The sequence below is a fragment of the Rattus norvegicus genome, chromosome 8, assembly GCF_021556685.1.
Source record: "Rattus norvegicus strain SHRSP/BbbUtx chromosome 8, alternate assembly SHRSP_T2T, whole genome shotgun sequence".
Lineage (NCBI taxonomy): Eukaryota > Metazoa > Chordata > Mammalia > Rodentia > Muridae > Rattus > Rattus norvegicus.
Window position 1 is genome coordinate 22,856,372 of NC_141541.1, and position 14,731 is coordinate 22,871,102.

At 34.7% G+C, this 14,731-nt stretch overlaps 1 protein-coding gene across 1 annotated transcript; it reads left to right on the forward strand.

The window, feature by feature from the left end:
- Positions 1-5,530: 5,530 nt before the first annotated feature.
- Positions 5,531-6,466, forward strand: Or7g20 (olfactory receptor family 7 subfamily G member 20). The gene has a single exon (NM_001000987.1). It carries the CDS (start codon positions 5,531-5,533, stop codon positions 6,464-6,466), a length of 936 nt encoding a protein of 311 aa, NP_001000987.1.
- Positions 6,467-14,731: the final 8,265 nt, after the last annotated feature.

The window sequence follows — 14,731 nt, forward strand, 5'->3', positions numbered from 1 at the left end:
AGCTCATTTAGTCCTTTCTCTAATTCCTCCATTGGGGACCAGGTTCTCAAACCAATGGTTGACTGTGAGCATCAGACTGTGTATTTGTCAGGCTCTGGCAAAGCCTCTCAGGAGACAGATATTTTGACCCCTGTCAGCATGTACTTCTTGGTATCTACAGAAGTGTATGGGTTTGCTGACTGTACATGGGATATACCACCAGGTGGGGTAGTCTCTGGTTGGCCTTTCCTTCAGTCTCTGCTTTACACTTTGTCTCCATATTTCCTCCTGTGAGTATTTTGCTCCAACTTCTAAGAAGGACTGAAGGATCCACACTTTGGTCTTCTTCTTGAGTTTCAGGTGGTCTATGAATTGTTATCTTGGGTATTCAGAGTTTTGGGCTAATATCCACTTATCAGTGAGTGCATACTGTTTATGTTCTTTTGTGATTGCATTACCTCACTCAGAATTATATTTTCTATTTTCCATCAATTTGCCTAACGGTTTCATGATGTCATTATTTTTTTTTTTTGGTTCTTTTTTTTTTTTTTTTTTCTGGAGCTGGGGACCGAACCCAGGGCCTTGTGCTTCCTAGGTAAGCACTCTACCACTGAGATAAATCCCCAGCCCCAATGATGTCATTATTTTTGAGAGCTGAGCAGTACTCCATTGTGTAAATGTACCACTTTTTGGCCAACTCCTATCTTGACTGACATATGAGTATATTTCTTTGTTTTTCCTTGTCACAGATCTTTATTTATTTATTTTTCTTCCATTGTTATTAAATTGGATATTTCTTATTTACATTTCAAATGTTATTCCCTTTCCCGGTTTACTGTCCATCAAACCTCCTAGCCCCTTCCCCTCCCCTTCTATATGGGTGTTCCCCACTCCATCCACCCCCATTACCTCTCTCCCTCAACAAACCCCTCTACTGGTGGTCCAACCTTGGCTGGACAAAGGGCTTCCCCTTCCACTGGTACCCCGAACAAGGTTCACTTCTACATATGAAGTTGGAGACCAGGCTCTGTCCATGTATAATCTTTGGGTAGTGGTTTAGACACTGGAAGCTCTGTTTGGTTGGCATTGTTGTTCTTATGGAGTCACAAGCCCCTTCAGCTCCTTCAGTCCTTTCTCTAATTCATCCAACTGGAGTTCCGTTCTCAGTTCTGTAGTTTGCCGCTGGCAATTGCCTCTGTATTTTGACTGTTCTGGCTGTGTCTCTCAGGAGAAATCGATATCTAGTTCCTGTCAGCATGCACTTCTTTTTTTTTTCATCTTTATTAACGTGGGTATTTCTTATTTACATTTCAATTGCTATTCCCTTTCCCAGTTTCCAGGCCAACATCCCCCTAACCCTTCCCCCTCCCCTTCTCTATCGGTGTTCCCCTCCCCATCCTCCCCCCCATTACTGCCCTCTCCTCAACATTCACATTCACTGGGAATTCAGTCTTGGAAGGACCAAGGTCTTCCACTTCCGCTGGTGCTCTTACTAGGCTATTCATTGCTACTTAGGAAGTTGGAGCCCAAGGTGAGTCCATGTATAGTCTTTGGGTAGTGGCTTAGTCCCTGGAAGCTCTGGTTGGTTGGCATTGTTGTTCATATGGTGTCTCAAGCCCTTTCAAGCTCTTTCAGTCCTTTCTAAGATTTCTTCAACGGCGGTCCCATTCACAGTTCAGTGGTTTAATGATGGCATTTGCCTATATATTTGCTGTATTCTGGCTGTGTCTCTCAGGAGAGATCAACATCCGGTTCCTGTCAGCTTGCGTTTCTTTACTTCGTCCATCTTATCTAGTTTGGTGGCTGTATATGTATGGGTCACATGTGGGGCAGGCCCTGAATGTCCATTCCTTCCGTCTCTGATACAAACTTTGCCTCCTATTGATATTTTTGTTCCCCTTTTAAAGAAGATGTGAAGCATCTGCATTTTGGTCATCCTTCTTGAGTTTCCTGTGGTCTGTGCATCTTGGGTAACTCTAGCATTTGGGCTAATATCTACTTATCAGTGAGTGCATAACGTTTGCTTTTCTGTGATTGGTTTACCCCAGTCAGCATGATATTTTCCAGTTCCATCTATTTGCCTATGAATTTCATAAAGTCATTGTTTTTGATAGCTGAGTAGTAGTCCATTGTGTAGATGTACAACATTTTCTGTATGCATTCCTCTGTTGAAGGGCATCTGGGTTCTTTCCAGCTTCTGGCTATTATAAATAAGGCTGCTATGAAGATAGTGGAGCATGTGTCTATTCTGTATGTTGGAGCTCTTTTGGGTATATGCCCAGGAGAGGTATAGCTGGGTCCTCAGGTAGTGGAATGTCCAATTTTCTGAGGAACCTCCAGACTAATTTCCAGAGAGGTTGCACCAGTTTGCAATCCCACCACATTTGAGGAGTGTTCCTCTGTTATATTTCTGTTCATCATGAGACACAGTAACATTAATAAATGTGTTTTCCGTTTTGGTGAAGATTTTTTTCCTTAAGTGTTGCAGCTAAGTTATAGTGGTGGGATAAGACTTACTTTCAAAGGGACTAAAATTGAAACATTTCTAATCATCATTACTGGAGTTCAGTTATTTATATTATAGAATCTATAACAATTATTTCTTTCTCCCCTTATCTCTGAATATTGCAATTCAACAGACATACTTTCCTGAGAGAAAAGATGCTAGAGACCAAACAGAGTTCAGTAGCTCAATGTACAAATGCACTAATGTACAAATGAGAAACTTTTGTTTCACAGTCTGTTCTTTGATAAAATGTTATTGATAAATATCTTCCCCTGCAGCATATTGGACACCAGTAGCTTATCAATATGCACAGTAAATTAAGATAATTTTACTCAGAGTATATAGTTGTCTATTATATAAACCAGTCTACATAGTTAAATTATCCATTCCAACATAATAATATTTATTGGATGACAGAAAATATTGTTCAGTATATCACTATCTAGTGCATCAATAAAGTAATGTATTTTTAAAATATAATTTAAATGTTAAGAGAATTAAGATGTTACATTGTATGCAAAGTGTTTGAATGGAGATAAACATACATGATAATGAAAGTGAACAGTATAATCAGGCCCCAGGAGTCAAGATGAAAGCCTTCTTTATTTTACTATATCCCTTGTGTTTAATGAAATGAACTCATCAAACAGAGATGGGCTAATGAGGAGTTTTGGATATTTTCTACTGGAGATACTGAAACTATAAGTACTAGCCTTTGAAAACTAACATAACATCTCTGACACAGGTGGACACCAAAACATGGATTTTCCTTGGGATGACACTCTCTAGCAAAGCAGTAATGACTCAGTCTCTTTTCTTTACAGGAATATGTCTTCTTTCTTCAATATCAAGGTAAGGCTTGAGTCGTGTTGCTGTTTAGACAAACTATATAATATAAAGTTCCTTAGTTAAGGTTGAGAAGGTAAGATTTTCTGTGATTTGTTAAATAATTCATGCTAAAATTAACATTGATCTCTTTATATTAATTACAAATCCTTGTCCTAAAATATCATTTTCAAGGATGATCCCTTGTTATAATTTTACATGACTATTATTCTGAAAAGTGACTTTAGTCTTGAGCAGATCTCTGGTAAATATATATATATATATATATATATATATATATATATAATTTTATTGATAGGGATTCCTACTACATTTGTAAAATAACTCAATCACTTGTTTTCAGATTAATTAATAAAACTTTGTATGGTAGTCTATGAGTATGGAGCTAAGTATGGAGCATATTTAGCACAACACAATGCAATTCTAGGCAAGCCTGCTATATTCAAAGTTAATTATTGTAACTGATTATCAGCATAAAATATTCCTACAGGTTATTTTCCAGGAGTTTTAATATATTACTTAAATTTGCATGTATGTAAGTACTACAGGGGGACTATGAAATACATACATTTATGAAAAATTGATTAATTCAAAGTACTCAACTGTTCATTCCATATGTCCTTCTGCAGGATATATTTATTTATCACTTTATTGGTGATTTTTCCCATCACAAATCATATGTCTGTATTATATTTAGAGGTTTGAATCTAGTATTCAATCAAGTAATCTTTTCCAAACCTATTTTGTTCTTCCTTACCATCAGAGACTGTTCCAGACAGAAACATTTCTATTATCTAAACAATTTTATTCAAAAGGTTCATATAATCCTAAAATCTAAAAAAAATTATGTTTTCTGAAGACTAAAATACTGTGGTTAGTTTAATCTCTTTGTTTGATTTTCTGTATTTTTTATTTCATCCATTTATTTTAAGAGCAAAATGGAACAATTCAGTTTATGAGAACATTTTAACATATAACAGAGAATCTCATAGTTAACAATCAGCAGTTTTATTTTAATTAACTTGTAAAGGAGAAGGGTATTTATTTCTCTGACTCTTGTAATAAGGATGAACTCTAATTCCATTTTCTAATCTTTACAAAAAACTGTCTAGGTAATAGTTACAATCTATTTAGAGTGAAAGAAAGGTTTTGTTTAGGAGGAAAATACCAAAACTTGGAAGAGCAAGTCAGGGGTTTTAGTCTAACATGTATAGTCCAGGCATATGAATAATATTTATACAGAAAATTCAACACTTCAGTCAGATAAACATTCTGACCCAAATTCTTCCAGTCAGTGCTTATTTTAGAACAAGGAGAAGAGTCATCTTTCCCTATTTATGGGTAAATTAAATGAGTAATTAAATTAGACAATTCATTCACAGTGTGATGTGCCATTCACATTTTATACAAAGTCTCAACACATATGAAGAACTACAAGCAAGTAAGTAATGCTGAGAATGAATAAAATCATCTCCAGGAAGGAGCATGTCAATTTGTTAACCAGAAACAAATGGTAATCCCTGAAAGCATAAATAAGAGTCACATATTTGCTAATATGTTTATATTAGTATTATCTATGTTTATATATTTATTATTACTATAATATAATTATTATATAAATAATTAATAAGAGGCTATGAATTTGAAAATGAGAAAGTAGGAGTATATTAGGGGGTTTGAAATAATAAAAGTAAGGTAAATATAATGTAACTATGTTCTAGTCTCAAAAAAATTAAACAAGAATTTTGATATTTGGCAAAAATTTCAGAAGAAAGTATTCATGATGTTTGTCCATATTTTTCTGTACAATCCCTGAAATGCTTCTGTTTAAAAGCCATAGATTATAATGTAGTTAGTTTTATAGGCTTTTGACAATACACAAAACCATATTGTATTTTGTTTTTAAGTCACTAACAGATGCAATAAGTAATTCTGTGGAGGAAAAAAAAGCAACCAAAATGAACTATTTGAATGCTATAGCTTTGCTATACTAGGCATGGCTTTTGTATTTCCTCAAAATTAAGCATATTACAAAGTGGTCTAGATGGCTTGTCAGAATATAGGCTACTGGCCCACATATTAAGAGTTTATTAGGAATAAATATGATTCAGCCAAATAACTTATAATTCTAACATCTTTCAATATTTGAATGTTGTTACATTTTATTTTACTCTGAATTTAAAATAGATTGTCAAAGACATGGAAGGTAAAAACCAGACAGATGTTTCTCACTTTTTTCTTCTGGGACTAACAGATGATCCAACTGTGAAGCCTGTGATCTTTTGTCTCTTCCTGTTCATTTACATGGTCACCATCTTGGGAAATCTGCTTATTATCCTTGCTGTAAGCTGTTATTCCCACTTACAAACACCCATGTATTTTTTTATTTCAAATTTATCCTTTAATGACATCTGCTTAACCACAACTGTCATACCAAATATGTTACTGACTATCCAAACACAGGATCAGAGCATCACTTATACAGGGTGCCTTACTCAGCTTTGCTTTGTCTTGCTTTTTGCTGGATTTGAAAGCTGTCTTCTTGCTGCAATGGCCTATGACCGATATGTAGCCATTTGTTATCCACTGCGTTATACAGTCATTATGAATTTTCACTCGTGTGCTCTACTAATTCTCTTCTCTGTTTTTATTAGCATTTTGAACATGGGGCTTCTTGGTCTCATGGTATTGAGGCTTTCATTCTGCACGAATCTAAAAATTCCCTTATTCTTCTGTGAACTTTCTCAGATCATGAAACTTGCCTGCTCTGACACCCTCATTAATGATATTCTGATATATCTTGCAACACTTATATTTGGTGGCATCCCAATCTCTGGTATTATTTTCTCTTATGTCCAAATTGCCTCTTCTGTTTTGAGAATACCATCAGTAAAAGGAAGATATAAGGCCTTTTCTACTTGTGGTTCTCACTTGTCAGTGACTTCTCTATCCTATGGTTCAGGATTGTGGGTTTACATAACCTCTTCAGTTGCTATTTTACCCAAGAAGACTTCAGTGGCCTGCATTATGTACACTGTAGTCCCTCAAATGCTGAATCCATTTATCTTTAGTCTTAGAAATAAAGACATGAAAGGAACTATTAAAAAATTAATTTGTAGAGTAGCTTCTCTTTGATAGGAATGATTTCCTAACTTCTGTTTGGTTAAGATATATATATATATATATATATATATATATATATATATATATATATATATTCAAATAATGTAAAATATATTGAATGTAATTCAACTCATAAACACAGTTTCCTCTGAAAAAACCAGAGTTGCATATGTATCTAAATTTCCATTATGTTGACTTGAACAATTTTTCAGTTTTAAGGACTTGAATGAAAAATTATCAACATTGATGAATTTAGAAATCACAGCATAATTTTTGTAATTTATGCTATTTATCTTTTTGAAATTAATTTTCTTTTTAATGTGTGTGTGTATTTTGCATTTATATGTGTGTATGTATAAATGAATATGGGCATCAGCCGAGGGCTAAAGAATGTGTCAGAATCTTTTGAGAAAGAATTACACATAATTGTGTGTCAACATATATGGGTGCTGGAAACTGAACTGTAGGTTTATATAAAAGTATAAAGAGCTCATAACTATGAGCTGTATATCTTTAGCATGTATTTTAATTTAATATTTTTAGATATTGTTGAGAAGCCACTTCGAACTTTCATCACCTATCTTTCTGAATATTTATAAATTAAAAGTAGCAGGCATAAATATTTTAACAACAAATGATGTTATAAAGCAGAAGGAGAACAGAAAGAATAATTAGCCCATTTACATGTACATACTTGCCCATTCTCAAATAAGGTAAAATTTGGAGAAATTTAAAAATAATTTAAAACTGATCAAGAATACAATGTTACTTATGATGGAAAGCACTACTGGTACATAAAAGACATGAGCTTAAGTACTTCTCAGGTATAGAAGAAAATATGTGAATTAGATACGCACTCCACATGTGGTATGATCTTATTAATTGTCCTAAAGTTTTCACTACAGATTTTTAAAACAGATCAATAGGCAAGTATCTATGACTAGTGACATGGAACAAAGTAGGAGGAACTAAATGACTGTAGGGTCAACACTGAAGAATTGGAAAGTCAGTCATCTGCTTCCCTTGCTAAAGTGATAAGCCCTAAATTTTAATGGTGGGATGCTGCATATTCACTTGGATAAAGATGTTGAGGTCTATCATATGAATACTGCTGTTAGTCCCTACACTACTGATATTTCAATATCCATAGCTTCTCATTATTCAGACATTTAATTCCCATATGATCACAGGCCAATACAATCCCTGAGGAGTAACAATAAGCATTAAACAAGTATTAATTGGATTATTTAGCCATAAAGAGTTCAAGAAGATTCCTCTAATTCTGATGCACATTTACTCACTTCCCTTTCAGTTCTAAAATCTGGTTTCCATTTTATTTATAATTCATTTTTTATATACATAGAGATACTCTACAAATAAGAGTATACTACAGATATTTTGGGTCAGGGAAAATTATTTATTCATATAAATAGTTTTTCTGCAAAAATATTGTGATAACTTGGTAGATACATGCTAAGTATGAGACACTGAAGATTAAGACTATGTCTGTTTAATAATACATTGTTATTGCTTATTCTACTTAAGTGTTGCCAATACAGTTTGTGTGTGCGTATGAAAAAGTGATATTATCATGATATCAATGTGTTTCATTATAATGAATTTTGCATCTTTTATCTGTGTAAATTTGTGTTTTTGATATGTATAGAGATATTTTTATTTATCTAGATTTGAAAAGTCAGTAACACAGTGATAGTAGATTACCCATAACAACTTTCCTTCATCAAACATAAACATTTTGTTTTCTAATTACTCAGTCATAGTGGGAATTTTCAGATTCATTATTTGTCTCAATAAATTTTTTTGAAAAATTTCATCCTTTGAAGAGTGTGCTTTGATTATATAAATTTCATCTTACCTCCTTTCAGCTCCTCTCAAAATGTCGCAAAGCATCTGCCAAAGAAAAGATCAAAGAAAAAAAAAAACAAAAACAAAAGCAGATACTCAAACCCCAACACTGGACACATCAGTGAGATTTTCAGTACAACTGAATAAGAATACCAGAGTCTCTGTGACTTAAAGATATTTGGAAAATCTACCCCTCCTCTATTTTTTTTAACCTGAGCACTGCCAGGAAGTGATGCAAAGAAAGTTTTATCTGGTTCCCAGAGACAATTCCAATACCAATGTCACACAGATAACCCTGATAAAAATCCCGTGGGAACACAAAGAGATTAACATAAAAAATTAGATAAAAGAATGGGGGATTGATATATGAAAAAACAAGAGGAGATATGGAAAAGGTGAAAGCAATCAAAATTTATTGCATTGATATATATCAAATTATCAGTGAAAAAAATTAATTAATAAAAAATACCTTTCCTGTGAGTTATTTGGCTAAGAAATTCTGCTAACTTACTAAATGAATAAAGGAATGAGTGAATACTATTGAAATGCTATATTTTTACTGATCACCAGATTTATGGCATAATTTGATTAATTCAAATACCATACTACTAGATTATAAAAGAAAGAATCCTCAGGTTAGAACTCAAGTGGAAGCTTCTTTCCTTCTATCTAGCTTTTTTAGGGGTAGAAAGCACTGTCCAGGCTGTTGAGGAATAAAAGTCATCAAGAGCATTACTCAGCTGAACATCTTGTATGTTAAAATACAGAATGGAAAAGCATGACATTTGCAATAGTGGAAAAGCAGCAAGACCACCTCTGAGATAAACATTGCATTCTTCTTTCATATGAGGTTTACTCTATAGAGAAGAAATCACACAGGTACTATAAACCTGGTTAATATTTTGTAAATTTAGAGGTACTATACACTAGCAAATAAACAGCTACGGTTTTGCTAAAAGAACATGTTGACAAACTATTTTATATTTTTGTGTGTTGATATCCATGATATAGTAAAGCTCCTACTTTGGGTCAGATAACCTTATTTTCCAGTAAGTTACAGTTAATACAGAGAGTCATAAGCACTGAAATTATTCTACTAAGTGTTATTTGTTCAACTAGAAATCAATGGTATCAGATACTCATAGTGAAAGGAACATATCAGAGGAGAGTTTGAAAAAGATGTAATGGCTAGAGATAGAAACTGCTACAATGTTTGATTTTGTGCATATGTTATTCTGGTACAATCATAAAAGCACAACATCTCTTGCTTCATGTATATAAACTGTACACATAATAAAAATTAGGAAGAGAAATGGTATCAATATAAGCATATTATTATATAAACATATTTTTCAGATAGCATCAAGAAATGAGAAATCAATAATAGAGAGGATACTGGTAAAGAGAGATTCTTATTGACAGCTAGTAGCAGTAAGAGTTATCATAGTCATTACAAACAAAAACATGGATATTACTCAAAAACCAAAAATGGAATTACCATATTAATCAGTAATATATTATCCAACGTATACCTAAATTTCTTTACATAAAACAAGAAGATAACACATCCATGTTAATTGCTTCTTTATATTAGTAAGGAAAGAGGAAAAAACATAGATATTAATCAACAGATCAATGTATAATGAAATTGGGCTACATATATACAATACAATTTCACTCAATCATCAATAAATATGAGAAGTGGAGAAGATGGACAAATATAGACAGAAAGGTATAGGTAATCTAAACATCAAAATGTGAATATAATCTTCTTCATTGTATGCAGAGTCCGTTCTATGAAGAATGAATATTTGTGTGTGTGTGTGTGTGTGTGTGTGTGTGTGTGTGTGTGTGTGTATGTATGATGTGTAAAGCCTAAACAATGTAGAAAGGAGAAAAAGAGATAGTAAAGGTAATAACAGAAAATGAGAGGTGGACAAGGGAACACCTGAAACATATAAAGAAGAACAGTGGTTGGGAGGAAACTGCTGTGGTAATAAAAAAATCAAGCATAATAATTATGTTTGACTGTCAAACATAATGTAAAATGTAAAAAGCTCCTAGCCCAAAACATTCAGGAAATCCAAGAAACAACGTGAATCTCCAACCCAAGGATAATAGGTATAGAAGAAAGTGAAGAATCCCAACTCAACGGGCCTGTAAATATATTCAACAAAATTATAGAAGAAAACTTCCCTAACCTAAAGAAAGTGATGCCCATAAACATACAAGAAGCCTACAGAACTCCAAGTAGCCTTCCTCTGCTACATATGCAGTTGGAACCATGAGTCTGCCCATGTTTACTCTTTCCTCCACAACTTCTTCCAACTTTTCCCTAATTCAACCGGACTTCATTCTGTTGATTGGGTGTAAGTATCTGCATCTGTATTTGTATCTGTCAGCTCCTTGTGGGGCCTTTCAGAAGGCAGCTATGCTAGTAGTAATAGTGTGCATCCTTGAGATGGATCCAAATTTGCACTGAAACCTGGAGCTACTTTCTCTCAGTCTCTTCATTTTTGTCCTTGAAGTTCTTTTAGTCAGGAACAAGTCTAGGTGGGAGTTTTTGTCTATGGGATGGCAACTCTATCTCTCCACTTGATGCTCTCTCTTTGTTCTGGAGATGGACTCTAAAAGTTTGGTCTACTCACTGTTGGGCATTTCATGTAAATTCCCTTCTTTGATCCTTGAGAGTATCTCACCTACCAGGTCGTTGGTACATTTTAGAGAGTCCCCCATGCTCCTATCTTTCAAGGTTACCTGTTTCCTGTTACCATTCATGCTGCTTGCCCTCAGGGCTTCACTCCTGTTTTGCCCTGTCCAATACCTGATCATGTTCCCCTTTCCACGCCCTTCTCTCCCCTATTCAATTCATTTTTCTCCTTCTGCTTATCCCCTTGATTGCTTTCTTCTCCCTCACAAATGGAGCCGAAGCATCTTTACTTGGTTCCTTCTGGAGTTCTGTGGATTATATCTTGGATATTCTGCACTATTTAGTTAATATCCATTTATTAGTGAGGAAAAACCATGCATGCCCTTCTGGGTCTGAGTGGCCTCACTCCGGATATGATATTTTCTAGTTTTATCCATTTGCCTGCAAAACTCATCATGCTCTCATTCTTAATAGCTGAATAGAATTACATTGTGTAAATGAACCACATTTTCAATATCCATTATTCCATGTGGGATATCTGGGTTGTTACTATCTCCTGTTTATCACAAATAAGGCTGCTATGAGCACAGTGGAGCACATGTTCCTATGACATTCTTCTATGACATGGTAGAATAAAAAGAAAGCATCTTCAATAAATGGTGCTGGTCTATTTGGCAGTCAGTATGTAGAAAAATTAAAATAGACCCATATTGTTCAGCTTGCATAAAGCTCAAGTCCAAATGAATCAAGGACCTCCACATAAAATCATATACACTGAATCCAATAGAAGAGACCAAAAAGTACACGTGGGCAGACCCATGACTCCAGCTGCATATGTAGCAGAGGATGGCCCTGTCACACTTCAATGGGAAGAGATGCCCTTGGTCCTGGGAAGACTTGGTATCCCAGGGGGGAGGCAGGTGAGGGTGGGTGGGTGGGGGAGCACCCTCATGGAAGCAGGTGAAGGGAGGATGGAATAGCAAGTTTCCAGAGGGAAACTGGGGAAGGGTATAACATTTGAAATGTAAATAAATACAATTTCCAATAAAATAAAAGAAAGTAGAAAAGAGCTTTGAACTCGTTGGCATGGAGTGCAGGTGTGGATGAGTCTGGGGATTCCTAAACAGAACTGCAATGCTTCAGGCTCAAAGATACAGAATTGATAAAACTGAAAAGTCTCATGAAACTGTAAAACTTCTTTAAGGCAAAGATAATCAATAGGACAAATCGGCAACCTACAGATTGAGAAAAAAGTCTTCACTAACCTCATATCTGATAAAGGGCGAATATCCAAAATATGCAAAGAACTCAAGAAGCTAACCATCAAAAAACAAACAACTCAATCAAAAAAAAAAAAAACCAAAAAACAAAAAACAAAAAAAAAATGGGGTATAAAACTAAACAAGAATTCACAACATAGGAATCTCGAATGGCAGAGAGGCAGTTAAAGAAATGTTCAAATTCGTTAATTACAAGGGATATGCAAATGAAAATGATCTTGAGATTTTTACCTTACAACAATTATAATGGCCAAAACTCAGGTGACAGCACATATTAGCAAGAATGTAGAGAAAGAGGAATACTCCTCCATTTCTGATGGATTACAACCTGTTAAAATCACTCTGGAAATCAATCTGGAAGTTCTTCAGAAAATTGGAAATATACCTACCTGAAAACCTAGGTACATCACTTTTGGAAATATAGCCAAAGGAGTTAGTGTTGATTGTTTGTTTGTTTGTTTTTAAATTTAGCTATGTTGCTAAGAAAGTTCATAACAGTTATCCAGTCAAATTCTTATCTTATTCTATCATGTCTTCTAGAAATAAAATAGTTTGACTTTTTACTTGCCAATTTGTTTTCCACTGATCTCCTTGACTTCAAGGTTTGATTAACTAGTTATGGAGATAGAGTAAAAAAGATTGTTTTGTTCCTGATTTTAATGGAGTTTCCATTTAGTTTGATGTTGTCAATGGGCTTGTTTTATTATATTTAGGGATGTCCCTTATATTCCCAATCCCTCAAAGATTTTTTGGATTATGTCAAATAAATTTTCTGGATTTTATGAAATGATATTTTATGTTTTTCCTTGTTTTTTAAAAAAATATGGTCGAGTTATTTATTGATTTTCATATATTGTACCAACGCTGAATTCTCCGGGATTAAACCTACTAGATCATGGTATGTTTGAACTTCTAGTAAATGTTTGTAAAAAGAGAGATGTTTGGTAAACTATGTGATCTATTCTCCTAGAAAAAGTACAAAAGAGCAGGCAACATTACTTTGGAGGGCATAACATTGAGGAGATAGCATTTGGGAGGACAGCCTTGGGTATAAAGGGATTGGGAATAATGCATTCAGAGCACAGGCATTGTTATACCAGGGCTGAAGAAGAGAGCAAACTTGAGAGAGAATGTTGAGTGGAATAACTCAGAAAATATAAGGCAAGATAAAAAAAATTAAGGAGCAATATGGAGAATGCAGAGGAAAAGAGGGAAAAAAAAAAGAAGCCACACAGTGCAGAAGGAGCAGGCAGGCTCCCCCTTACCAGGGGACACAACATGTCCTTTCTTCTTTCTTAATAAAAAGGCAAGCTTATTCCTACTAAAGAGAACAAAGTTTTCTTATTTATTTATTTATTTATTTATTTATTTATTTATTTATTTACTTATTTACTTATTTATTTATTTTCACACTCCAGATTCTATTCCCCTCCCATTGGACCCTGTGACTGTTCCACATCATATACATCCACCCCCTCCACGAAGATATTCCCACCCCACCCACCCCTCCAGACCTATAAACTGTCTAGGGACTCCAATTCCTCGAGGGTTAGATGCATCTTCTCTTACCGAACACAGACCTGGTAGTGCTCTGGTGTATATGTGTTGGGCACCTCGTATCAGCTGATGTGTGCTGCCTGTTTGGTGATTCAGTTTCTGATACATCTCAGGGGTCCAAGTTAATCGAGACTTCTGGTCCTCCTACAGGGTTGCCCTCCTCTTCATCTTCTCCCAGATTTACTATAATTCAACCACAAGGGTCAGCACCTTCTGTTGATTGGTTGGGTGAAAATATCTGGATCTGACTCTCTCAGCTTTGTTTGATCTTTTTGAGGTCAGTCATGATAGGTACATTTTTGTGAGTGCTCCATAGCCTCAGTGATGGTGTCAGGTCTTGGGGCCTCTTCTTGAGCTGGATACCCCTTTGGGCCTGTCAGTGGACCATTTTATCCTTAGGTTTTTTGATTTTTGTTTTGTTTTTTGTTTTGTTTTGTTTTTCTTTGTTTGTTTGTTTTTTTCATTTTCATCACTGCAGTTCTTTCAGAAAGGATTAGTTATGGGTCAGAGTTCTGGTTTTAATTCATTTATCAAGAAAAGTGTAGAATCTTTTTCTTTCTTTATGCAATAATAGTTGGAACTCAGTTTTTATCCAGAATGATTGAGTTTTCTTTGTACTAGTTCTTGGTGTTTTGCTCTGTATACATATATAAGAATGGTTGTGTGTGTATAATTATACAATTATGAGATTGTATGTAAGTTGAGCCCACCTAGTTTGAATAGAAATGCTTCAGTGTGTATGCATGAATCTATATATGATTTTATGTGAGGATAGTCCACATTTGCTTGTGTAAAATTTTTCCTTCTGCAAGTGTGACACTCTTCTGCAGGTTCAACATCCCCCTAGCCTGACCATCAAGTGGCATCTGGAAAAGAGAGAAAAGGCTTTAGCAATAAATCCTTTACTTTATCCACTGCTGTTTC